At 29.6% G+C, this 25760-nt stretch overlaps 7 protein-coding genes across 9 annotated transcripts; 3 read left to right on the forward strand and 4 right to left on the reverse strand.

Annotated features, from left to right (window-relative positions):
• The first annotated feature begins 3521 nt into the window (after positions 1-3521).
• LOC124498478 (carboxypeptidase D) lies at positions 3522-5264 on the forward strand. Its single transcript, XM_047062236.2, is given in 3 exon segments — positions 3522-4516; positions 4518-4604; positions 4680-5264. Coding segments are annotated over 3 exon segments (1461 nt in total). The 5' UTR covers positions 3522-3649; the 3' UTR covers positions 5187-5264.
• Positions 5211-8235, reverse strand: LOC124498476 (TBC domain-containing protein kinase-like protein). Its single transcript, XM_047062233.2, is given in 6 exon segments — positions 5211-5541; positions 5543-5931; positions 6066-6630; positions 6632-7539; positions 7602-7865; positions 7927-8235. Coding segments are annotated over 6 exon segments (2613 nt in total). The 5' UTR covers positions 8144-8235; the 3' UTR covers positions 5211-5271.
• A 36-nt stretch (positions 8236-8271) lies between these two features.
• Positions 8272-10132, forward strand: LOC124498480 (cysteine-rich with EGF-like domain protein 2-B). The gene is made up of 4 exons (XM_075729074.1): positions 8272-8677; positions 8734-9451; positions 9663-9709; positions 9795-10132. The coding sequence occupies exons 1-4, from the start codon at positions 8441-8443 to the stop codon at positions 10047-10049; spliced, it is 1257 nt and encodes a 418-aa protein (XP_075585189.1). The 5' UTR covers positions 8272-8440; the 3' UTR covers positions 10050-10132.
• A 43-nt stretch (positions 10133-10175) lies between these two features.
• Positions 10176-10728, reverse strand: LOC124498481 (uncharacterized). The gene has a single exon (XM_075729075.1). The coding sequence runs from the start codon at positions 10608-10610 to the stop codon at positions 10176-10178; it is 435 nt and encodes a 144-aa protein (XP_075585190.1). The 5' UTR covers positions 10611-10728.
• Positions 10729-10918: 190 nt separating this feature from the next.
• LOC124498479 (nuclear hormone receptor HR96) lies at positions 10919-15367 on the forward strand. Its single transcript, XM_047062237.2, has 4 exons — positions 10919-11596; positions 11848-12698; positions 12775-12836; positions 12903-15367. Exons 1-4 carry the CDS (start codon positions 11425-11427, stop codon positions 13111-13113), a joined length of 1296 nt encoding a protein of 431 aa, XP_046918193.2. The 5' UTR covers positions 10919-11424; the 3' UTR covers positions 13114-15367.
• LOC124498475 (sodium/potassium/calcium exchanger 5) lies at positions 13362-15197 on the reverse strand. The gene has a single exon (XM_047062231.2). It carries the CDS (start codon positions 15195-15197, stop codon positions 13563-13565), a length of 1635 nt encoding a protein of 544 aa, XP_046918187.2. The 3' UTR covers positions 13362-13562.
• Positions 15368-15813: 446 nt separating the features above from the next.
• Asator (tau-tubulin kinase asator) lies at positions 15814-25623 on the reverse strand. 3 transcript variants are annotated; one of them, XM_075729072.1, is made up of 9 exons: positions 23931-25082; positions 23520-23844; positions 22425-22737; positions 21190-21451; positions 20893-21024; positions 20482-20506; positions 19984-20232; positions 19419-19880; positions 15814-19346 (listed from the first exon to the last, which is right to left on the reverse strand). In XM_075729072.1, the coding sequence occupies exons 3-9, from the start codon at positions 22653-22655 to the stop codon at positions 16649-16651; spliced, it is 4059 nt and encodes a 1352-aa protein (XP_075585187.1). In that variant the 5' UTR covers positions 22656-22737; positions 23520-23844; positions 23931-25082; the 3' UTR covers positions 15814-16648. The 3 variants fall into 3 exon arrangements, with proteins under 3 accessions (XP_075585187.1, XP_046918018.2, XP_075585188.1); XM_047062062.2 differs by lacking the exons at positions 23520-23844; positions 23931-25082 and adding an exon at positions 25560-25623; XM_075729073.1 differs by lacking the exons at positions 23520-23844; positions 23931-25082 and adding an exon at positions 25244-25547.
• Positions 25624-25760: the final 137 nt, after the last annotated feature.

Here is a 25760-nt window from a genome sequence, read left to right on the forward strand (position 1 = left end):
TCATCATTATTGCCAAGTGAGAAAAAGCGACGAAAAAAAATTCGTGAATGTTATAAATTTTCTAAATAAAATAAGCAAAAAAATTCATTTCTTCGCAGTTGTACCAGATGGCTGGTTTTTTTTTATTTTATTTTTTTGTGGCCTAAATGCAAAAAAATTTTAAGACTGTGGATACAGAATATGCAATGTGATGAAAAACGACAACAACAAAAAACAAAATAGTAAAATAAATTGACATATATACATTGGTTGTTGTTTTTTCGAGATTCGACAAAATATAAATGTTTGTTGTAGAGCAGAATATGTTGGTTAAATGGAAATAAATTAAAATTGATTTTTTTTTCTCTCTCTCTCTATCTGAGGCTCGTGTCTTGACAATGATGATGATGATGATGGTGATTATTTTTTTTCGTATAATAAATAAATAGACTCATTTTGTGGCTTTTTCACACAACGCAATCATTGGACTAATTTTCTTTCTATACTACGATTCATCTTTGGGCCGGATGATCACATACACACACACATACACAGCCTGGTGGTTGTTCATCAAAAATACAACCAACAAGCCTATGGTCAATGAATATTTGCTGTCAAAACAAATTTCTTTTTTTTTTTCTTTCCCCACTTCAAAAAAGTCTGGCCCAGCATGCAAGGCCAATGATTTGTTTTTATTTTTCTTTTGCTTGTTACTGATTATCATCATCATCATCATTATCATCAGACATGTTGATCCTGATCAATTTCCACATGAAACATGCTGTTTGTTTATTTGTTCAAGTAATCATAATTATTTTTCTCTCTCTTTTTTTTATGTAGTCGTTATTGATTATCATCATTACTGTAAGTCTAAATATTATTTCATCTAGTTCAGTCTGTGTGTGTGTGTTTGTGTTAATAATTGAACGTAATTGAGAAATCGTGTATCTGTTTGTTGTTATTTACAATTGAACAAATTTATTGGTTTAATGAAAGATTTGAATTTTTGATAAATATTAATTTAATTAGAAAAAAATGGTAAAAAAAATTCATAATAAGTACATAGGTGTCATAGGTGTTTGAAAATTTTAATAGTTGAAATTTTCCGGAAAAGAATGAATGATTGATTCATTCATTCATTCATTTATTCATTTGCTCCTTTTTTTTACCAATCATAAATGATCATTATGAATTTTTAAATATCAATTTAGATTTGATTATAAACGATGTTGGAATGTAAGTAAGTCACTAATTATAGCCTATCATTACTATGTTAGATATATTCAATTAGTGAATTAATTGTTCACAACACCGATCATCATCAATGATGATGATCATTTTCAATGATTCTCTCAAACAAGAAACAAAAATCATCAGGTCAACATATAATTCTTTAATTTTCAAAAACAAGAAGAATACAACACAAACTAATAGCCAAAAAAAAAGATCAATCAATTTCGAAGCTTCAAAAAAACTTGTCTGATATAATTGCTAGGTTTATACAAACAACAACAACAACAACAGTCAGATTGTGACTATGAGCAGCAAAAAAAAAATTAGCAAACTAAAAATTGAATTTCATCTAAAACCATCACCTTTCTTGATTTTTGTTTTTTTAGAAAATTGAATTTTTTGTTTAAGCCACTTTTTTGAAAGTTTTTCAGAAACAACACGAATTCGATTATTATTATTATTATCATCATCAACATCATCATCATCGTCATTGTTATTATCACATTGATTTGATAGGAATCAATGGAAATGAAAGATGAAAACATTTTTTTTTTGTTGTTCACGAATTATAAATATGAATGAAAATGTGTATCGTAATCATAATAATTATTATTACCATTATCATCATCATCATCATGAAATAAATATTGGAATGAAATTAAATTCAATGATTGTGTGGGCGTCAGACCAATGCACACACCCCAAACTTGAATCAATTTCGTACAGATAAATCAATAGATCGATATTTTTTTTCCTAATGTTTAATTAATCAATACGACTGTGTTCAGGTGTGTGTGTGTGTGTGTGCAGGTACACAGTGTTCGTGTAAATCAGTTAATAATTTAAACCGGGCGTGAAACAAATTAGTTAAACGTTTAAACGTGTCTTGAATCAATTTCGAATAAAAAAAATGATGGAAAAACTTTTTTATAATTGGTCGATTGATGTGGAATCGATTTACTTACAACACACACACACACACACACCAATATTTGTTGCTTTCCTTCAATAGCTAATAGCTGTTAATGATGATCCAATGATTTATAATTAGCCGGTAATTATATATGTGTGTGTGTGTACAACATAAATTGATTGAAAAAAATAATCTAATGTAACAAAAAAAAACAAAAATTTTTCCTGTACAACAAGTAGTCGGCCGTTGTTTTTTTTTCTTGTATATAATGATTATGGCCATCGGCCTTTGCCACTGTGTATGTGTGTGTGTGTGTGTTTGTGTTTGAATGAAAATCCTTCTTGATCATTTTGAACCAGTTATGATAATCCACATGTTCAATCCTATTCAATTAATGATGATGATGATGATCCTCATCATTTAATCATTAGCTATCGATTAATGATGATGATGATGATGATGATTATAATGATCAAATCTTTGATACAAATTGAATTATAATAACTATATATATCTTTTGTTGTTGTTGTTGTTGTTGTTCTTGATCGTTTAACATTTTTTTTCTGGCTTATAATTATAATTATCTTGATTGATAGTAGTAAATTGAAAATTGATCAATTGAAATTGATAATATCAAAATGTACGAATACAAATCTAACAACCATTTGGCATAAACCTGTTAAATAATCTGATTTTTTTTCGTTCAATCTGATGATGGTGGTAGACACAAATCAAAAAAAAAAACTTGTCGCGTGCAAATATGTTTTATGTCTGTTTTTTAAGTTTGTACAGGTGTTTATTGTTTTTTTTGTCTGTTTGTTGAATGTGTGTGTGTGTGTGTGTGTGTGTGTAGGTGTTCATTCATTGTTATTTTTATCCATCAGATGATGAACAATTGTCATTTCAGTCAATTTATTCGATTCAATAATAATAATAATTGACTGTATTGATCACGTATATTGGAAGATATTTGTAGGTGTTCAGTATGGTTTGGTAAAGCTTTGAATCGATGATGTATTGAACCCATCCACATCTATGCTGCCTCTCTTTTTTTTTATTCATGGATTACAATTTCATCGATTTGTGAATGAAATAAATAGATTCATCATCGAATTATGAATTGCTATAAATTCAAGTTCTATTTGTTCGATTTGATTTTGTTTCTAATATAAATATTAAATATATACATGGAAAAATCATAGATTTCTTTGACTTTTATATTTTCATTTGTGAAAATTTCAAATGTTTGTGTGTGTATGTGTGTGACGAAAAAAAATAATAATGATGACTACAGCAATTTCAAGTTCAATCTATTCATTAACCACATAATCATCATCATTGATTTGTAAAGTTGAATATAATAATGGCCATATTTCGTGATATTTATTGATTTGCCTGATTTGTTTTGTGTGTGGTCATGTCTTTGTATATATTAAATCAACCACAACATACATACATCAAAATTGATTACGTTTAATAGAAGAAAAAACATTGAATTTTTTTTTCGACTATCCATCCTAATTAATGGATACCAGTTATGATGTTTCGATGACAATTGTTCACGGCAATAATGATCATAATAATGATGATGATGATGATGATGACGATGTTCAGTGTACCTCTAATAAATCCTTCAATCAATCAATTGCTAATGAACAACAACAACAACGACAAATCATGAATAGTTGGAAAATTCTTTTCCATATTTCAGCACGTAAAATTCTTATTGGAATATTAATTTTTTTGGGTATATTAATATCGCTTTTATTACTTGGTTTTATTCTTTATTATTCAATTATAAATCGTACCGAATGGCCTGATCAATTACGGCAACCAAAAATTGGCTATTATCATCATAATAATAATGAACTTTTATCAATTCTTGATGCTTATTCCAGATATTATCCACAATTAACACGTTTATATACGATTGGCTATTCGAATCGAAAAAATCCCATTAAAGTATTGGAAATCAGTGATCAACCTGGTGTTCATGAACCAGGTGAAGCTGAAATCAAACTAATTGCTAATATACATGGTAATGAAGTAGTTGGACGTGAATTATTGTTACACTTGATTGATCATCTCTTGTCAACATATCATTCAAATTCATCGACTAGATCATTAGTTGATAATTTACGTATTCATATCGTACCTACAATAAATCCTGATGGTTATGAAGATGCAATGGAAGGAGAATGTATGGGACTTATTGGTCGTAGTAATGCTAACAAAATAGATTTAAATCGCAATTTTCCCGATCAATTTATTCATAATGATGTGAATGAAGAACCAGAAATAGAAACGACAATTGTTATGCAGTGGATAAAACAATATCCATTCGTTTTATCCGTATCATTGCATGGTGGAGCTTTAGTTGTTAATTATCCATTTCGATAATAATAAAGAAATGACTAAAAATGAAACAAAATGTCCTGATAACGATGTTTTTCGTCATTTATCTTTAATATATTCCAAGGTAAATAAAATGACAGATAAAATTATCATCAAAAATTATTGTTAATATCTTTTATTGATTATTATTCTTGAACAGAATCATCCATACATGTATGCCAATAATGGTCGTTGTCTTGATTCATGTGATGGAACAGATGATTATTTTTTACAAGGTATTACAAACGGTGCAAAATGGTATCCAGTTGCTGGTGGAATGCAAGATTGGAATTATTTAAATACAAATTGTTTTGAATTAACTATTGAAGTTGGATGTAAAAAATATCCATTTAGTAATGAACTAGAAACATATTGGCAACAACATCAGAATTCATTACTAAATCTAATCAATTCCACTTATAACGGTGTACATGGTTTTGTCCATGATAATCATGGTAGACCAATAGAATTGGCCATCATTTCTGTCGAAGGAATTGATAAAAATATTACCACATATAAAACAGGTGATTATTGGCGTTTATTAACACCTGGCCGTCCATATAGAATAACAGCTTCGAAATATGGTTACAATTCACAGACATCGGTAATATTCATTCATTATTCCAATCAATTAAATTTTACATTGTATAAATTATCTTCATTTTAATCTATTTTTAAAAAAATTGGAATATGTCAAACACAGGTTTTTTATTCAATTACCTAAATAAAAATACATAGATAAAAATTTATGATTATTGAATGAGTAAACATTTTGGAATATATCCTGGATCTGATGATGATAAATCCAGATAGCAAACACGAGGAATGGAGAAATTTTCAATCAATTCTAATGTTTTTTCAATTGAATCAATGACAATAATTAAATCATGTTTACCATGTGGCTGTTGATAATGACATTTGGTTGACCGATTAGTTTTATTGCCATTCGTTATTTCTTTTTGTAATTCTTGATAAAAATCTTCATATCGTACTGAATTGATAAGGGTACCACCGTACTTGGATTATATCATCTTTTGAACGGCAATCAATCAGAACTAGTTGGGTGTTACGACCACAATCCGAACACAATGATTGTTGTTGATCGAAAGCTACCGCTGTGGCTGTACAATTGGATAGATTAAGCCGATCGACCAATATGGTAAGATCTTCAATATTGATCCTCGGCAATCGAGGATATTTTTTAAGTGCATGTATTTCCCACAAATTTCGTCTACTAATCGATTTAGGCGTTGAACAGAAAAATTTTATCGAATTTCTCACACATCGATCAATGTCAATCTGTGGTAAATCGCTAAATATTAGGATGCAATCGTTGAATGTAAAATCCAATATTCGATCACGTAACTGATGAAGAATGGCCAAACCAATGAAAAGAGGAAAGGATTCATTTCCTACAATGGGAAAAAAAATTATGAGACTAATAATAAGAAAACGATGGAAAAATAAAATAATCATTGACAAGAGAAAAATAACAAAAATCTATTGATCATTTATAATAATAATATGATTTAAGGTAATAATTTACCTAGGATTAATGTGTCCCAAAGCTGAAAAATCTGATATAATGGTAATATATGGGTGAACATTGTCAAAAACCATGAAATGGCATATAAATCCGGAACAAATTTCAATGATGCTAAATGATTGCTGAGCACTGGATCATGAAAGGCAATGATCACCTGAAAAAGGGCCAGATATTCCTGTATTGCTGCTGAATTATCTTTTTGGAAAAATCCATGTAAATATTTACGAACAAAATGATCAAAACAAGCAAATGCTTGTGATTCATTGTTAAAATTCAATATGACAAACGGTGCTGCCAATGAATCAAGACCTTGCCAATATACTTCACCATTAGATTCATTATATGCAAGCCATGCTTTTAATATTCGAGTTAATTTTCGATGTCCTTCGGCCGATGCTAACAGGTCATTGTATTGATGACAACGAGGTATATCTACAGCAATTTGTCGATCGGTTGTTGTTTTGCTTATTTTATCAATTTGTTCAAACAATAATTTATCTTTCCAACGAACGTTGAGCAATGAACACCAGATTTGAGCACGATAATGAGGACAGATATCGGATTTTGGATTCGGTTATCAATTGATTTCGTAGAAAAGGATAGCCATTTAATAGAGCTTTAAATAGAAAAAGTCGTTCGCATTGATAATCAAAATCCATTTCACGGATAGGCAACGGTAGCGATTCACAACTTTGTTTAGATTCGGGTCTATTATTGAAAAGATTAGCATCGGAAATAAGTAGAGGAGAGAAAATTTCGCTAGATAATTTGAGTAAACGTTGATTTATCGTATCGACGGGTAATAGTTTAAAATCACAGTTCGAAGGTAATCGTACCATTTTCCAATTGGTTTCCAGATCTATGGACATAATTTTTTCAATTAAATTATTTTCATCATCAGGGACTGTTCGATTATGATTACTATCACAGTTATCTTGATTCGAGCATTCATTTTCCAATATGACTAGCTTAGGTATTGAGAGTATTGTAGGAATTTTTTGCTCTTCTTTATTCGTTTCTTTTGATGGATATGCAATCGACCACAGATAATAGAATTCGTGTAAATTGATAAAATTGCTAATTTTAAAAAATTCTTCATCATTTACTTCGTTAACATTTTGATAAGATTTAGTTTTAATGAATTTTTCATATGTCGTATAATACTGTGGCTCTGGAATGGCCATTATTGCAATCAATTCTTTGATCGATAAACGTTCATTTGGATTTGGATTTAAAGTTGATTGAAAAAAATTCATCCATTTTTCAGATAAATCTTTAATTTCGATGCCAAGTTTTACCATTATCGAATTAAAGCCATTTGAATCATCTATCAATTCCAATGGATTGTAAGGAAAATTTTGACGTTGATTCGGAAACATTAAGTATAAGATTGACAAACCAAACGACCAGATATCGCTTTTCTTTGTTGGTTTCAATAACAGACATTGTTCGGGGGATATGAAACGAATGTCATCTAATGACAATGAAAATTTAATCAAATCAAATATAATCCCATAAACTATAATAAACGCCTACTTGGATAGATTCGAGTTTGACAAAGACGACCCATGTCAGTGATGATATTAATTGCCCAATGTGTTAATTTGTAAGGAATTTTCTGGTCATTTGTTGTCAAGAATGCACTTGGTGATATAAGGCCATGGACAGCACCAATCACATAATGTAAATGATATAATCCATATAGACCACATTGTAAAATTGATTGCAAATTTTCGTTGGATATCGGTGAATCTTCTGCTACACACGAAGCATAATGTTCAAATACCAATGTAATTCGTTCTAATTCAGTTTGAAAATATTTCAAAAATTAGATTGCATTTAAAAAATCTGATAGACATACCATTTTTACTACGTATACAATCCAGATAATGTGTCAAATAAGGCGTTAATGTGTTGGCAGCATTAAAACTATGAACAAACGAATGAAAATTACCGATCATTGTGATTGATGGCGGTGTCAACGGTAAACCATTCGTACCGAACATATCATTTTGATTTACTGTCGATTCAAAGGCTACAGTGGCCAATTTATAGTTGTCTGATAGTTTCATTACCATCTCGATAGATTCAAAAATTATAATTCTTTGTCGATTGATAAAAAAAAACGAACAAAGATCAATGATTGAACGATGCAGTCGAAATATTTTTTTTCATTGTTTTGTTTTTATGGATTTAGGATCCATTCAAACAATACATGTCGATTGTTGCTGGTCAAACGACGTTTACAGAGGAATTTTCGCGAACCGGCTTGTTATTTCCATTATAAATTTTTGACCAAATTTTCCATATTTTTACTCAGGAATTCAATTTCCAATCATCATATCATCAGTTTATAACCATTTTCCATCATTGATATGATGGTCGTCCAAAGTGGTAGATTGTTTTTTCAATTTTTCAATTTACAAAACAATTCTTATGTGACGTGTACAAAATATCAAAAAAATCTTGTCAAATTTATTACACTTTTATCACTAATTTTGTTAATAATTTTATTCGAATGTCATCATATCAATGCCTATCTACATCAAAAAGATGAAAAAATTCTAGATTCTTGCCAAAGATGTAAATTATTGGTTAAATCTTTCAAAGAGGTATGTGTTATTGTTTGTCATGTCATACATATAGAAAATTGATATTTTTATACCAGGGTCTGAAACGAACGGCTCGCGGAAAACATGAAGGTGGTGATGCTTATTGGGAGGAAAGTAAATTGAACAATTATGCTGATAGTGAAATACGATTGACTGAAATACAAGAAAATCTTTGCAATGATGTCAAATTGGGCAAAGATCAGTGCCATAGTTTTGCTGAACAATATGAAAGTGAAATTGAAGATTGGTTTTTAAAGAATCGTAAACAAGAACGGCAAGATCATTTGGAAGAGGGTATCACATTATTTGAATATCTATGCAATCAACTTAGTCAGGCTTGTTGTCCAGATGGACATTTTGGTGCCGATTGTCAACCGTGTCATGGCTATCCGGATAATGTTTGTTATAATCGTGGATATTGTTCTGGTAATGGTACACGAAAAGGCCAAGGAAAATGTATCTGTCTTGGTGGATTCGATGGCGAATTTTGTGAAAAATGTTCGCCAAATTATTTGGCTATTGGCATTATTGAAATGAATTTTGAGAAAAAAATTCCAAACATTCCTGAACAATGCATTCGTTGTGATCAATCCTGTGCCTCATCATGTCATTCACTTGGACCACAAGGTTGTCATGTTTGTCGTACTGGATATTTTCGTGATAATGATAAAGGATGTATCGATATCGATGAATGTAATGTATCGGATGTTGAATTGAATCCATGCAAATTTCAAACATATTGTGTCAATACACAAGGCTCATATAGATGTTATCGTAAGTGTATGCTACAATATTATCAGGGATACTGTACACGAAATCAGATTGCTTGGCAATCATTCATTAATCGATTTTTAGATACTAAAAATTTAATCAAAAAGAAAAATTGAAGACATTAATTAATAAATTTAATAATTCTTATTGTTTTAAATTATTAATTGTTTTATTTTTTTCCCCCATTTCATAATACCAAATGGACAAAAAAAAGCTTGTCACGAATCATGTGAAGGTTGCACTGGACATGGATCGAATTCGGTAATGAAAAAGGTTTTCATCTGGATCTTGATTTTCATTTTAATTTTTATTTCTTTATTTTACAAAAAATACGATAATATTTTAGTGTATCCAATGTTCATCCAATTATAAACGATCGACAATTAGTAATGATTGTATCCGAAATGATGAATACATTATATGGCAATTATGGAAACGATATATTCAATATATACGATATGTATTTTATTTAATGTCAATGATCATCATTTTCATCATTGCTTCATGTAACAATATTTTACTGGCCGTATGTTTTTCATTAATCACTTCGATTATTATAACATTCATTGAAAAGCCTGATTTACTATATGATTTTCTGTAATAAAGTAAAAATCATCATAGTTATTAAATAAGCAATGTACATTATAATAAAATAAAATAAAAATTAATTTACATAATGATCAATTTCAAAAACTGGTGATGATGAGTATCACGTGGTTGATTATGATTATTTCGTCCAGCTAACTTTTGGTATATCATAATGTTCACTGAGATTTTCCAGATGGCTATTAAATTCTTCTACTCGTTGTTTATGTGTTTTTGATGCTTTTGCCATTACTCGTGCTAATTGTCGTTTTTCTTGTTGTGCTAAGAATTTTTTCTGCGCTTCGGTCATCCAAGATGATGATGATGATGATTGTTGTTGAACAATCGGTTCATTCGAATTTGAATCACTATCAATAATTGATGTTGCGGTTGTTGTTGTTGTTGATGATGATGATGATTTGGCTGTTTCGATTATCGCTTTTAAATCTTGACCTTTCACTTTGTTTTTATTCTTTTTTCTTTTTTTATCTTTTTGGCTTAGTCCGAGAGGATTGTTGTTGTTTTTTTGTTTTAATTTTAATGATCCGCTAGAAAACAATTTATAATCATCAGACATGTTGCAATTATTATTGAAATTATTGTTGTTGTTGTTTTCCTTTTTTTCCACTCAATATAAATGGTTACGCAAAGGATAGTAAATAATTCGAATGACAAATTAAAGAAATGATGATGATGATGATTGATTATTGAAATTCAGCAATATTATTCTCATAAACTCAAATCTGCATATATAAACATATTAAATGGCCTTGGGAAAAAAAATTGTTGTTGTTTTCCATGCTACTCGATGGTTGCCGTTCATATAGTATGTATGCGAATGAAAAAAAAATTACATTCAATTATAAATTGTCCTATACTATAGGACTCAAATGATGTGGCCATTTCAATGATGCATGTAAAAAAAAAATATTTACTTTGGTCTTGTTACATTACATTCATGTTTATTTGTGCGTATCCAACCATAAAAAAACCAACAAATTGATGCTTGTAATATCGTTACCCCCCGCATATATGATTTACCTGTTTAATCATTTGTTTGTTTTGAAAATTTTTGTTCCATGTCAATTGATTCAATAATGGTGGCTGTTTGACAAACATTGAAGAATATAGTGTGAACATACACGACCACATTCTATACAATAATATGATTCCTTCATTCGAATATATATTTTCTGATCGATACATTTGTTCCTTCTATTTTTTTTCTACGTTTCCATATAATACTATGGAAACATTCTTCTTCTGTATGTATTGAGAAACGAAAAAAAAACTCCAATATAAACAAGGAATAAAAAGAAAATTATATAACAACATTCGATAATAGAGTGAAAGAAGGAAAAAAAGTAGCTTTATAATCATAATCAGCATCTATGACGACAATGGGTTCCACAAATTCGCCGTCAAACTTTTCAATAAATCAATTTAGCTATGAAAAATCCGAGAATACGTCACAGGAAACAACTAATTCATATAATCAAATCATTTACAATCAACATTCATTCGACTCATCTAACAATCAACGCATGGAAATGAACTCATTAGGTAATTATATCGATTGTTAATGATAAAGATCATGTTTAAAAATCATTTCATTTCCTATATTCAAAAAAAACGTTAATCATTCGAACTATAATATAGCTACATATTCTCAAAACAAAAAATAAAACTGAATGCTTTATTCATGCTGTATTGTACTTTACCCCATAAGAAATCCGATCTATTTTCTTTCATTAAATATTTCATTTGATCAACAAACTCATTCAATAACATTGATTTTCTTTTACTTTCATTAGGAATGAAAAATTTATCAATGAAATCGATGGAAATTCATAATTCAAATCCTACCAGAGTGAGTCCAAACATTGTTTCACCTGCCCTAGAAACAATGTGTAACGATTTTGAAGATGTTGAAGATAATTCAACTACAGCGACAACAAATTCGCCTAGTACATCATATGGTCCTAATAATTCATCAAAAAATCCAAGTGAATCTAATTCACCAAATTATTCTGGATTGAATTCATCTTTGGATACATTGAAAAAAGAAATCAATCAGGTTAAAGAATCGATTATATTTGCTGTTTCGAAAATGAACATGTGCGATGTACCATTGCGACGTCAAGTATTCGAATCAATGATCAATAAACAAGCCGAACAATTGAGTACAGCTAAACGAATGCCCGGTTATAAAGAATTTTTAGAAATTGAAAAATGTAAAACATTATATCCAATCGAAAATGAGCGACTTGAAGAGTTGAAAAAAGCCTGTCTCTTGCTTCGAAATCCATATGAACAGATAGTAAATACAAATACACATCATTTAACAGATGCTGTTCAAGTGACCGAAGCTGCCATTCGTCGATTAATACAAATGTCCAATAAATTGAGCTCATTTAATCGTCTATCACAAAGTGATAAGATAGCTTTACTTAAAAGTTCTATAATTGAAATGTTTTGCATTCGTGCCACAACCAATTTTAATGTCGAGAATAATTTTTGGTATTTCATCGATGACCAAAATAAAGGCCTTTCATTGGTTTCTATGGAAGTGCTCACTGCTGCTCAGATCAATTTTCTATCACATAAAGAATTTGCCATAAAATATCAATCAGAATTCCGTAATGATAATGTTATTGCCGATTTGGTATGTTTTTTTTTTGTTTTGCACATTTATGTCAAAAAAATTCAACATCATTTTTTCATTCTGTTAATAATTATAGCTAACAGCCATAATACTATTCCGGCCATCGAGAGCAACGATATCGGTGCCAGATATTGTCCAGTAAGTGCAATTAATATTTGAAAAAAATCAAATTAATTATCGATTTTTTCTATCTGTTAAAAACAGTGAAGAATTTCTCAACTATTGTTATTTACTAAACCGTTATCTTCATGTTAAACATGATGGTGACTCATGTGCAGCTAAAACATCATTCATAACATTGATGCATCGACTTGAAGAACTATTCCATTTATCCGAAGATATTGTCCGTATCTATATGGATCTTAATCCACAGAATGCTGGACAATTATTTGTGGAACTTTTCGATCTCTCATAAACATTTATTCTCTATTTTTTTTTTTTGTCAAACATACAAACAACAAAACAATCATTTTAAATTATCCATCCAAATTCATTCGTTCATTTCATGAATATATCCATTCATTGTGCAATATCATCATTTCATTCCATAAACATTATCATCATTATTCATATAATTGAACAAAATAAAAACACCAATCAATATCATTACATCAGAAAACAATCGTAAACAGAACAAAAAAAAATTTTAAACAATACGATATACCTCATAAATATCCATAATGTCATATATATTTTAATAATTTTATAACAATACAAAACAGCAGCAACAACATAATCATCATCATCATCATCATATTCATTTGATTCATTTGAATTTAAACCCGATGAATTGTATATAAAAAAAATATTGGTTTAAAAAAACGAACAATGATGATGATTATTACTTTTAAATTCATTACCATTTTATACAATCGAAATATAATGATCAAATATGAGTAAACATACAAGAAAAAAAATATATAAAATAGTAAATGAATAGCTAGATTTGATTGATAATTTCCAATTACTTAAGTAGAATATAAATATGAATATTAGTAATAATAATGTTAATGATATAGCAACATATTCAAATAATCGATAATCAATATCAATTGTATAGGCTTGTAATTTTTCCAATGTTGTACCTTCTTTCACGGTCAATATGAAAATCTTTAGAAACCATGGTAATCCAAGACAGATAAGAATGTTGAAAATATTTGAACCAATTGCATGACATATTACCATATCGACTAAATGTAATCGTTTAATGACAATGATTGAAGATATCATTTTGGTTATGTTACCAAGTGCTAACATGGTTAACACTGAACTTGAATGAGTAAAATGAATAGCTTTGCTTATGATTGATATCATCCACATAAGAAAATAGGTTATAGCAACAATCCAAATGTTTGAAAGTATATATGTTGCAATGAATGATCGTCGATTAACTCTTGGAATTGTTATTGAAAATATCCATTGAAATGGTATCAATATCGATTTTAGATATTTATCTTGTGGAAAAGTTCCACGATAAAGTGTTGATCCACCACCATTATTATTATTTTCTTGGCTACCACTTGTGGACGGTTGTTGTGGATTGGCAATCGTTAATTTTTTCATGGCAGGTTTCATATTGATTTTTGATTGTTGTAGATAATGGGTATATTTAAGCCAAGGTCGGTCCTGAGCATGGAAAAATTTTCGTCGATTTTGTTGCTGTTGAATTATCTCGAAATTTGACCAAAGATAAAGACAAAGCATATAAACAGTGTAAATGAAAATAAATATCAATGACTCTATACAATCAATTGAATCATCTTTGATGCTCAGAATGAATACAACAATTGTAATCGAATAAAAGACAATTTCACGGCGTACTGGCCATGCATTTATACGTATAAATGTAAATGTTCTTGGTGTCAATACCATTAGGCCACATATTCCTGGAATAGCCAATAAATTGAATAGGCTTGATACGACAATTGCACCGGTAACGATTGATTTTCCACCAATAAACACGGAAATTATTGAAGTGAACAATTCCGGTGATGATGTTCCTAATACCATTAATGTTGAACCAACAATATTTGGTGATAATCCATAAACATGGCTAAACATTTGTAATGATGGTACAAAATATGAATCAATGACCAATGTTAAAACAAAACATAGATAACAGAATATTAAAATGTGAACAATATAGCCACCATTTCGACGTAATTGAGCATTCATAAAATCAGGTGGCAAAAAACTTAAAACATTGATCAGATCAGGATTTATATCACGATCATCTTCTATGGTGTAATTTTCTCCAATACGATTCGGTAAAACAGTAATATTACTTTGATTTTTAATGATTTGATCGACAAGCTCATCGACAGATATAATTGTTGTTGTTGTTTTAGCCGTTGTGGCTATTATTTTTGTTGAAGTTGTTGTTGTTGTTGTTGTTGTTGTATTATTGTTTTTGGAACAATTAGTCAAAACAACCATCAGAGAACATAGGAAAAAAACCAAATTGAACACGTACTTCATTTTTTTTATGATGATGTTCATTCAGTCAATAATATAATTGAATTAAAACAAATACAATGAAAGTCTTTGATCAATCGAATACGAATGAAATTTCGTTTCAAAAATGGCAAAACAACATTATCGTTAAACAACATCATCAATACCCAACAACTAACAGAAAAAAAAGATGATTTAAAAAACGGCTACGTGAACAAGATATAAATACCTCACTATCGATAGACTTTAAATGTTCAAATCCATTCATGTTCATGTTTTCACCAAAATGATAAATAATCAATATATGGGCAAACATTTTTTAATTTTATATATAAACATAAGATAGAAAAAAAACTGATCTCAGAACAAACATATCGTTCAAGTGCAGCCTTATGATACAATCATCATAATGATAAAATATAATCAATATGTCATATGATCAACACATTTAACATAATCATCATAGACTTACAAACGGATATTTACACTGGTTAAAAAACGGCTGATTCGTCTTAATTTTTTCTGTTTGTTTGTTTGTTTGTTTGATCGACAAATCTATCAAATTTGATTTGATTCGGAAATGATGGTAACGGAAACGCGAACCCACTGTAATCAAATTCAAAATGCAACAATGAATGAATGTATGAATGGAAAATTAGTCTTTTTTTATGATGCCATTAAATTTAATGTGAATGAATAAAATTGAAAATGTTTTTCTTTTCTGTTGTTTTCAATGATGATAGTGGATAATAATAGTGTGGATGATGATGGCAATATAATATATAATATAATAATATATAGTACAAAAAAAACAAATGAAATTAAAATGACAAAAAAAAACAAGAATATAACAAACAATGAATTTGTATGTATATGTATGTTTGGATGTTTACGTATGTGATGATTGAGAATTATGGAACCGAAGAAAAAAAAAGAAAAATAAACATAAATTTAAATTGCAAATCCTATGATCAAAAAAAAAAAAAAAAATTGAAACTCAATAAAAAACAAATTCAGAAAATTTGTCTTTCTGTTGACAAATGTATATATATTTTCATTTCTGGAACAAAAGAAAATTCTGAATTTGAATTTTGTATAAAGAATTTTTGCGTGTTTTTATTTTGGCTGAATTTTTTGAATTTCTTTTATTGTTGTTGTTGTTGTTGTTATTGTGGGAGATTCATAATGAACATTTGCACAAATAATTTCAATGGTTAGGTGTGTTTGTGGATTGGTTTCGGAGTTTTTTCTTAGTTTTCACAGAAATTTTTTTTGTTCAACAACAATTTTTCTCTAATTTCACTAATTTTAATATATTGTTGTTGAATCATTATTTTGTGATTGATAAATCGATAATTTTTTGATTGTATGATATTGACACAGTATTTGTGGGATAATTTTTTTTGAAGGAAAAAAAAATGATTCAAATTTTTGTTTTTTTGGCCAAAAATTTTTCTTCATCCATAGAAGAATGGATAAAGGTTTTTTATGCATTTTTATTTAATAAAAAAACGTTTCCGGCGTACTGAAACCACTTCGACTAATGGTGGTGGTGTACCGGATGGTGTTTCTAATCCATTTGTTGTCTGACTACTATTATGACTGCCACTAATATCCACCATGATATCATCATTATTATTATCACGTCCGGTTAACGGAATTCGTTTAAAACAATTAGCACCTCCAGGCACATGATTACCGGCCATATCACCAGTATTATTATCAACATTTGAAGAATCTTGACTGGTCGATGATGATGATGAAGATGAAGAGGAAGATGTTGAGCTAGTCGTGTTTGACGTCACCGAACTATGGCTATTACTACTTTCACCTTGAGACATCGGAACACAATCTCGATTTGATAGTTGTTGATGGCTTAGACAATCATCATATCTTGAAGTTGATAATCGTTCATTTTGTTGATTATAAATTTGATGATGATTATTATTAATACTTGAATAACTGATGGAACCAGCACCACCAACAACGACATTATTGGATAAATGTTTCAACGATGATGTTGATGATGACGATGATGATCTATTTGTTAACAATGAAATTTTACCATTTTGTTGTTCATTATCACCAATATTGTTATTGTTGATAGCCATACTTGAATTCTTACTATCGCTCTTATAATAGTATAAATAGCTACTAGATGAACCGGATGATCGAGATTGTTTATTATCATCATTATTTTTATTTTTATTTCCTTGATGATGATAATTATTCGTACTATGAAATTGTTGATCACAATCATGCTTTTGTTGTTGCGATTGATTAAAATGACTATTATTATTTTTTGGTTGTCTTATGATAATATTTGCTCGTGATACGACATTACCATTTGATGTGTATGACCAAATTGAATTATTGCTAATGTTGTTTTGATTAGATGATGTAGTGTTGATGGATAAGGATTTGATCGACGTCAATATTGACGAAGGATTTTGATTACAATTTGATTTGTTTGTATTCATTTCGATTTTTTTCGTCGATGAGGATGATGATGATGATAAGGGTGGAATATTTCCATTCACCTCTTCACCATCAATCCATGATGTTCGATGTTGTTGATGATCACGATTATGATGACGATGATTGATGATAACGTTGTTTTTCACTTTTAAAACTACTTTCACTTTGGTTTCTTCATCATCATCATCATCATCGTCACCTTCTTCTGATTCATCACTTTGATCTTTGACATCTTCTTCACTTTCTTTTTTAGTATCAACGATATGTTTGACAATGGCATTATTGGGTTTCACTAAAATTCGTCTTGGTGGTGGTGATGGTGGAAGTATCTGTTGTAGCTGTCGAACGGATGATTCTTGTTGCTCTTCATCATCATCATCGTCATCCTCTTCTGAAATTATATTTTTTGAATCAACCTCTTCACCAACAACAATATTATTAGATTCACTACTTGAATTTCTACTCGTTTGAGCATGATGATTTTGTGATGATATTGTCGAAGTTGATGATTCTTTACTATCAGATAATGTTTTGATTCGTTGTCTTTGAATAAATTTTCTTGGACTATTCGAATTATTTTGCTGTCTACCACTGATAGTATTTTCATTGTTACTATTACTAGTATGTTTTGATTGGCTATCATCAAAATATTGTCCTTTATTAGTATACGGTGATGTTTGCCGATGTTGTTGATAGCCAATATGTTGCTGATGATGATGATGATGGTAGTAATGATGATAATTTTCATTAGCACTATAACCACCACCACCACCACCGCTACCGGCATTATGATCATCATCATCGAATTTTTTATCAGATTTATAATAATCCATCATGTTAGCATCAATTTCATTTGGTTTTTCTTCATCATCCTCTTCCTCATCATCATCGACAACAGGACCAACAATCATTGATGGTAAACTCATTGATCGCAATTTATTCAAATCTTTGATAATTGGATAAGTATTCGATGGTTTTATTGATGATATAGCCGGATGGCAATAATTTTGTAAATCAGCTGGATTGTCACCGCTAAAATGATGTACATCATTTAAATGATGATGATGATGATTAACATAGCCGTTATTATCGTCATTAAAACCATTCTTGCAATAATTTTGCGATTGTTGTTGTTGATGGTGATGATGATGATGATGATGATAAGGCAAACGATTGGTAGAATTTTCATTTTTGTTTGCTATGAATTTTCTATTATTATTATCATTATTATCACTATCGTCATCAGCAACGACATCACTTGGTTTAGAATCAACGATCTTATTATTAATCAACTTATTGCAAGTCGATAATTGTTGAGCAATTGCTTGATTATGAGTATTGATAAATGGATTATTCAATGGCGATCTTTGGTTATTATTCTGTCCATTTGTTGTTGTCGTAGTCGCCGTTGTTGTTGTTGCTATTGCAGCCGTATCATAATATAACATTGACGATAGTCGTTGCTGTTGTTGGTGATTGTGATTGATATTATTGTTTGATGATGTCATCGATCGTGGATGTTGTTGTTGTTGTAAATCAATATCATTGTTATTATTATTATTATTCGATAAAGATGGTTGCTTTTGTATTGGATCACCACACGAAGATGAATTTGGTTTATGTGTACCAATACCGATTACAGGTTGATCATCACAATCATCTTGATCATCATTACATTCATTTTCATCATTAGCCACACTCTTTTCCCACATGTTACTATTTGATTGATGAATTTAAAAGGAAAAATTAATTAATTAAAATTCAATTCGATTAATTCATAATACATACGAAACACAATACTGTGTAATGTTGCGTTTATTATCCAGATCACCAGTAGTGTTTGGCTTCAATGAAAGATCATCAGCACAAGCGTTCATTTGTGTGACTAGACTAACATCTTTGTTATTGGTGATGGTTGTACCAATATTTAAATTGTTAATTTTATTTGTCAATGATTTATTGTTTACACCATCATCGCCATTATTATTATTCGCTACATGATTTCCGGCATAATTCCCGGTGGCTGTAGCTAAAACATTCGATGAATTGGCTAAATTGATTATATCATTTGCACGTTCAGTATTTTTTGCATTGAAATTATTTTTTGCTTTATTATTATTGTCAGAATAATATCCGACAGAAATTTCATTCTCATTGTTCATGTCACGATTCTGGCTAATCAATTCCCAATCATAAGGATCATCAGGTCGGATATTGCGTCGTTTAATGCTTCGTTCAAATATTGAATTTCTTTATTGCAAAAAAATAACATAAAAAATTTAACATAATAATTGTATAGCCAAAAAAAAAACTAAATCAGAAATATTATTAGCTATAATCTATCGATACTCACAATAGTTGATAATTGGGTGTATCCGTATATGTCAATGATTCAATATGTTCTAAAAATTGTTTAAAATCTTGAGGTAAATGTTTCAACAGTAGACGATGATCAAATGTTGATTTCATTAGACCAACAGAATCTTTGTCTTTAATTTTACGCCAAGGTAATGAACCATTGACCATTTCAATGAGCACATAGAATAATGACCATAAATCATCATGTCGGCCCATTTCTTTATTTTTATGAGCATTTATGGACCTATGTTTTGTATATTTTGTTGTGTTTGATTTGATTTGTTCGTTGTTGTTTTGTCATCATCCAAGAAAACCACCACCATATATTCATAGAAAATTAACGTTTGACAGCGATACACAAACAATAAATGTTTTTGTTACAGGAAAATGGATAAAAACAAATAACAACAAAAGAGAAACAAAAAATAAATAATAAAAAAAGAAAATGAGAATAAAGGAAAGAATCGAGGTCAAACATTTGAGAATAACTTACGCATATCTCACTGTTCCACGAAAGCCTACAAATATGGATTATGAACGACAAGCCAGAAAAATGGGCGCCAGATACATTTTTTTTATGCAATATTATGCAATTATGCAGCAAAAACAGCAACAAAAAAAAGAAAGAAAAAACAAAAAAGAAACCAGAAATGAGAAACAACAACAAAAAATTTTTATATACATAGAACAAACACAGCAGAACCTAGAGGAATCAAAAAAAAAATTTCCCTTTCATTTTTTTTCTGTTTGTAAAAAAAACAACTCAAACAACCAGAGCTTGATATAATCATCATCATCAACAAACAAAATTTAGTCGGTCAGTCAGTCAATCAATCAAAAATATCATGATATTTATAAATGATTCACAAAAAAAAATAATGTGCAAAATTTGCAATCATATTACCTGCTGCGATTCTGGGTGGACGTACTTCATTCGTATTCGATATGACATATTGACGGGCGAGACCAAAATCAAGCATGTATACTTTTTTGGAATTAGTTTCACTACGTCCCATTGCAAAATTTGAAGGTTTAACTGTATATGTGTAAATTGGGTTAGGTTTGAAATTGATTTTTTTTTTGTTGTTGGTTGTTTTAATATTTATGAAAATTAATTTAGTGAAAAAAAATAAAATAATTAATCATTTTTTTTTTTGTTTGATCGAAATTATGTAATAATACAAGTGAAAATAATACTCACTATCACGATGAAGAAATCCAATTGAATGTATAGCCTGTATTGATTGTAATATCTGTTGACATAATCGTAATGCAGTTGAAAGACTAAATGCCGGTTTCTGATTGATTTGTACCACTGAACGTCTTAATTCGGCCAAATTTTTACCCAACATTGACATCACACAATAATTGAAACGTTCATTACGTCCGCAACCAATAAATCGGCATACATTGGCCGATGTATTTTGTAATTTTTTCAGTACAGCCACTTCCATTTTGAGTACCTATTATTATGTCAAATAATTATATTACAATCTATGTCATCAACCAACAACAACAACAACAACAACCAATCAACATGTTTTTTTTTAATCAGAATATTTTGTTGTTGTTGTAAACGTTGTTGTCATCAAATGTAATCATTTTCTAAAAAAAAAAAATTTTTCATTTGTTGGGGTTCCCATTTCTTTTACTTACTCACAAACAAAAAAAATAACAACAACAAAATCTATCAATAGAATCCTACTATATCAAAAGAACTTGAAAAAAAAATTTTTTTTTAAAGCCAAGAATATGTTTATCACAAACACATCAAGAATATAATGTACTCATTCATTCATTTATATAGAAATCTAAATGATGACGATATTTGTGCAGAACAAATGGAAAACAAACAAATTGTCTTAAAATAAAAAAATTTCAATTCTCAATAAATTCTCACATGGTGTTGATAATGATGATGATGATGACGATGATGATATGATCATATATTACCATCAATTTTAGTTAGCTAACAAGAATTCTGAATTTTTTTTTAAATGTTGAAATCATCAAATAACAACAAAAACAAGAGAAAAAACACTGACAAACAACTACACCATTATTTTTTGAATTAAAGTTATTCTTATCATTGACATGTATCTTATTTCCCATACATAGGTAAGTGAAACATTGACGTTGTCTTCGAAACACAGTGAAAAAAAATGATTAAAGCAACATGATCCTTTTTGTTTGTTTGTTTCGATGGTTGTCATTCCGAGAATCTGAATGATAATTTGAAAAATGGTTGAAAGAAAATAACAGATAACTATCTGATAATGTTTTATCATAACAAAAAAAAAATTCTAAATCTAAATCTAAGTTATGAGAGCAAATATATTAATCAATCTCGTTATCAATCCGTTAATTCTATGTCGTTGGTTGTTGTTGTTGTTGATGACAACAATCAATGAAACGGAAAAAGAAATTTGAACAAACCTGTTTTTGTTGTCGTGTAGATTCTACTTTTAGTGCGACATGTTGATTCGTTTGTAGATCTAAACATTCGAATATTTCGCCAAAACCACCACCACCAATACGTCGTATAACACGCCATCGTTCTTTGACCACGTGTCCAGGTGATAATAAAGATTGATGTTGCTGTTGTTGTTGTTGCTGTTGTTGCTGCTGCTGCTGCTGCTGCTGTTGTTGTTGGTGATTGGCATCCATTTTTAATGCTGATGATTTTTAAAATAGGAATTTGATAAATCCGTCAATTCCTAATGGAATGATTGTCAGAATTTACCATTCTCTAATTTCAAATAGAATTCATTTGAATGATGATCAATAACGATGAATGAATGAGTATCAAATACAAAAAAAAATATATATATTGAATTCAATGTTTCAAATAATAAGATTCGAAATAAGATTGAATTTAAATAAATAAATAATCATCAAAATTTGAAAAAAATTGAGATCATTCAAACAAAAACTTTAAACACAAACACAAACACAAGCACACACACGATGAAAACAGAATAAACACACACACACACAAACACAAACAAATAAAGACAGTTGGCAGCCAACAACAAACAAAAAAAACAACGATTCTTCAAAATTCAAACGATTCTTTTTGATATTCGTCAATTTGTCGAAATCGACAACATGTGCTGTTTAGTTTTTGATGATGTTAACTATATGGCTGAATTGGTCGCCGATTCATTTCGTGCATCATTCTATCTCACAAAATCAAAACAATAATGTGTGCAAAAATACTTGATGCAAAAAAAATCTGATTTCAATTTTCGTAATCCAGAATATTCTTGTGAAAAATGAAAACGATTTCAAAACAACGACAACAACAACAACAACAACAATAACAACAGAGAGATTCTATGAATGAAAAACAAGGCAGCAGGCAATCATTAGATGATTTTGTTTTTTTTTCACTGAATTTAGGCAAACATTAGTCTTTTGTTAGCCTGAAAAAAATATAACTGATTTTTTATCACAACACCCGCACACAAACACACACACATTTATATTTATTTTATAATGCGATAATGTTGTGGCCACGTATTTATTTACCAATTATCTTTTGTCGGTTTTTTTTCGTTTCAACACGATATCATGAAGTAGTAGCAGAAGCAAATAATCTTGAATTTATATTGAAATAACCGTAAGTTATATAAAACAAACTGATAAACATTGGCAAATGTTTGAATGAAAATTTTTCATTCAATCGTAGGCGTGTGTCTATGTTTGTTCCAGTTGATCATTCTAAAATTCAATCGATGTGTTTGGCAATTAATTTGTGGAAATGAATTTGAATTTAAAAATTCATTATTGAATTTTGGAATCGTGGAATTTTTTTTTTTTCTGAATGAAAAAGTTTGATTTGCTCCAAACAGCCCTAGAGAATAAGAATAATGAAAAAAAAAATTCTGTAATAAATGCATTTCATCATATTAAGATTGTATGTATGAAAGTTTCACGTACAATTCATTCATTCGGGACAATGTATGAAAAAGGCTTGATTTCGATTTGATTGAACAATAAGAATGATGAGTTGAATATTATATATATGAATTATTCGACTAGAATTGTTATGGGAGTTTGTAAATCCGAAATTCTGTACAGATTTATCAATATGAATGTGAATCGATCATTATTTTTTTTGTTGATAGCCAAATATGATTGGCCACTTGCTTCATTCTAATTCATCAGTTGCATTCATCATGATGAGTGATTGTTGTCATTTGTAGTATTGTTGGACTCTCGAACGACGACGATATGTATAGTAATAATAATGTAAACGGTGGTTATATATTACATCGGATCAATTTTTTCATTATTTGGCTAACTGGTTGACTGGACCATAATGATGATGATTGAGTAAAATTTTTATAAAGACTAGCGTCAACGATGAATATAATAAATATATAGAATATTGTGTTATCACAAAATTTCTGCATTAAAGAAATGTTTTGAGAAACGAAATTTCTGGAACAGGCGCATTAATTACGTTTGAATGAATAAGAATCAACGACAACAGTAAGACAAATGCATGTATAGTGAAAAAGAATTTAAAAAAGAAGAAAATTTTTTTTTTTTTTTGTTCACCAATGATCAGAAGGAATCGATGATTATAATGGTGGTGGTGGTGATGATGATGATGATGATTATGATCACAAATATAAAACAAATACGCACACTTACACCACTACCCCTATACCGGAATCTTTGAAATAATTTTGACGTAATCATGCGGATGGATCGAATAAATGAATTTAGGCCTAAACCTAACGGCGTAATTCACATTCTGATATCAAACCAGAAACCGACCACACACACACACACACACACACACACTTTAAACAATTTATTCATCGATGGCCCAGAAAAACAACAGCTATGAACAAAAATGATTCTTCTTTTTTTCTCAATGTGATTCTGGTGAATATGGTTGAAAAGTTGATTTCGTTATATTCGTATTATATTCAACATTTTGTGATCATCATACGATTCGACCGAGAATATTCTTCACCAGAGAAAGTGAATATATGAAACATTATAAGTAGTAGCAAGGAAAAAAAGTGGAAGAAAAAAAAACTTGGCTAATGATGAAATGATGGCACCATTTTCCATTGTTGAGCAAATACACAAACACACACAAGTTTCATGGCGCCGTAATCATCTTTATCTATCTATCTATATATATATAAAACATAATTGTATACAATAAACACAGAAATAAATGAAGAGTATATAGGAACGAAAAAAAAAATAAATAAATAAAATCTCGAACTCACAAACAAAATAAACGAACGAACGGTAACCAAAATAACCGTTCGACCAACTTTTTTTTTACTATCACGGAACATCACAAACAAATATTATTCAGATGATGATTATAGCGCATGACAATCTTAGAATCTATAGATCCTGATGATGATGTTTAATCGGTAATACATGAAGACTAGAACGGGATATATATAATTTTTTCCGGAATGTAACGGCAATGATTTAAGTAAAATAACCGAGTTTTAGAGAGAAAAAACAGACACATACATATATATGCACACAAAACGGGATAAAAAAAAGAAAAGAAAAAACTTGAATACAAACATTAGACATCAAACAGGAACAGACAGATAGATCAATCGACTAACCGACCAACAACGATACAGTTCGGTTAAAAAATATTTACAAACGAAAAGAGCAAGAAAAATCCACATTGTGTGTAGGCCACCAATTTGGATACCACCGCCACCATCACAACCATTGACAAACGTTACAAACATGACGACTCAGAATTTATAACCAGAA

This window comes from Dermatophagoides farinae, chromosome 3, assembly GCF_024713945.1.
Source record: "Dermatophagoides farinae isolate YC_2012a chromosome 3, ASM2471394v1, whole genome shotgun sequence".
Taxonomy (NCBI): Eukaryota; Metazoa; Arthropoda; class Arachnida; order Sarcoptiformes; family Pyroglyphidae; genus Dermatophagoides; species Dermatophagoides farinae.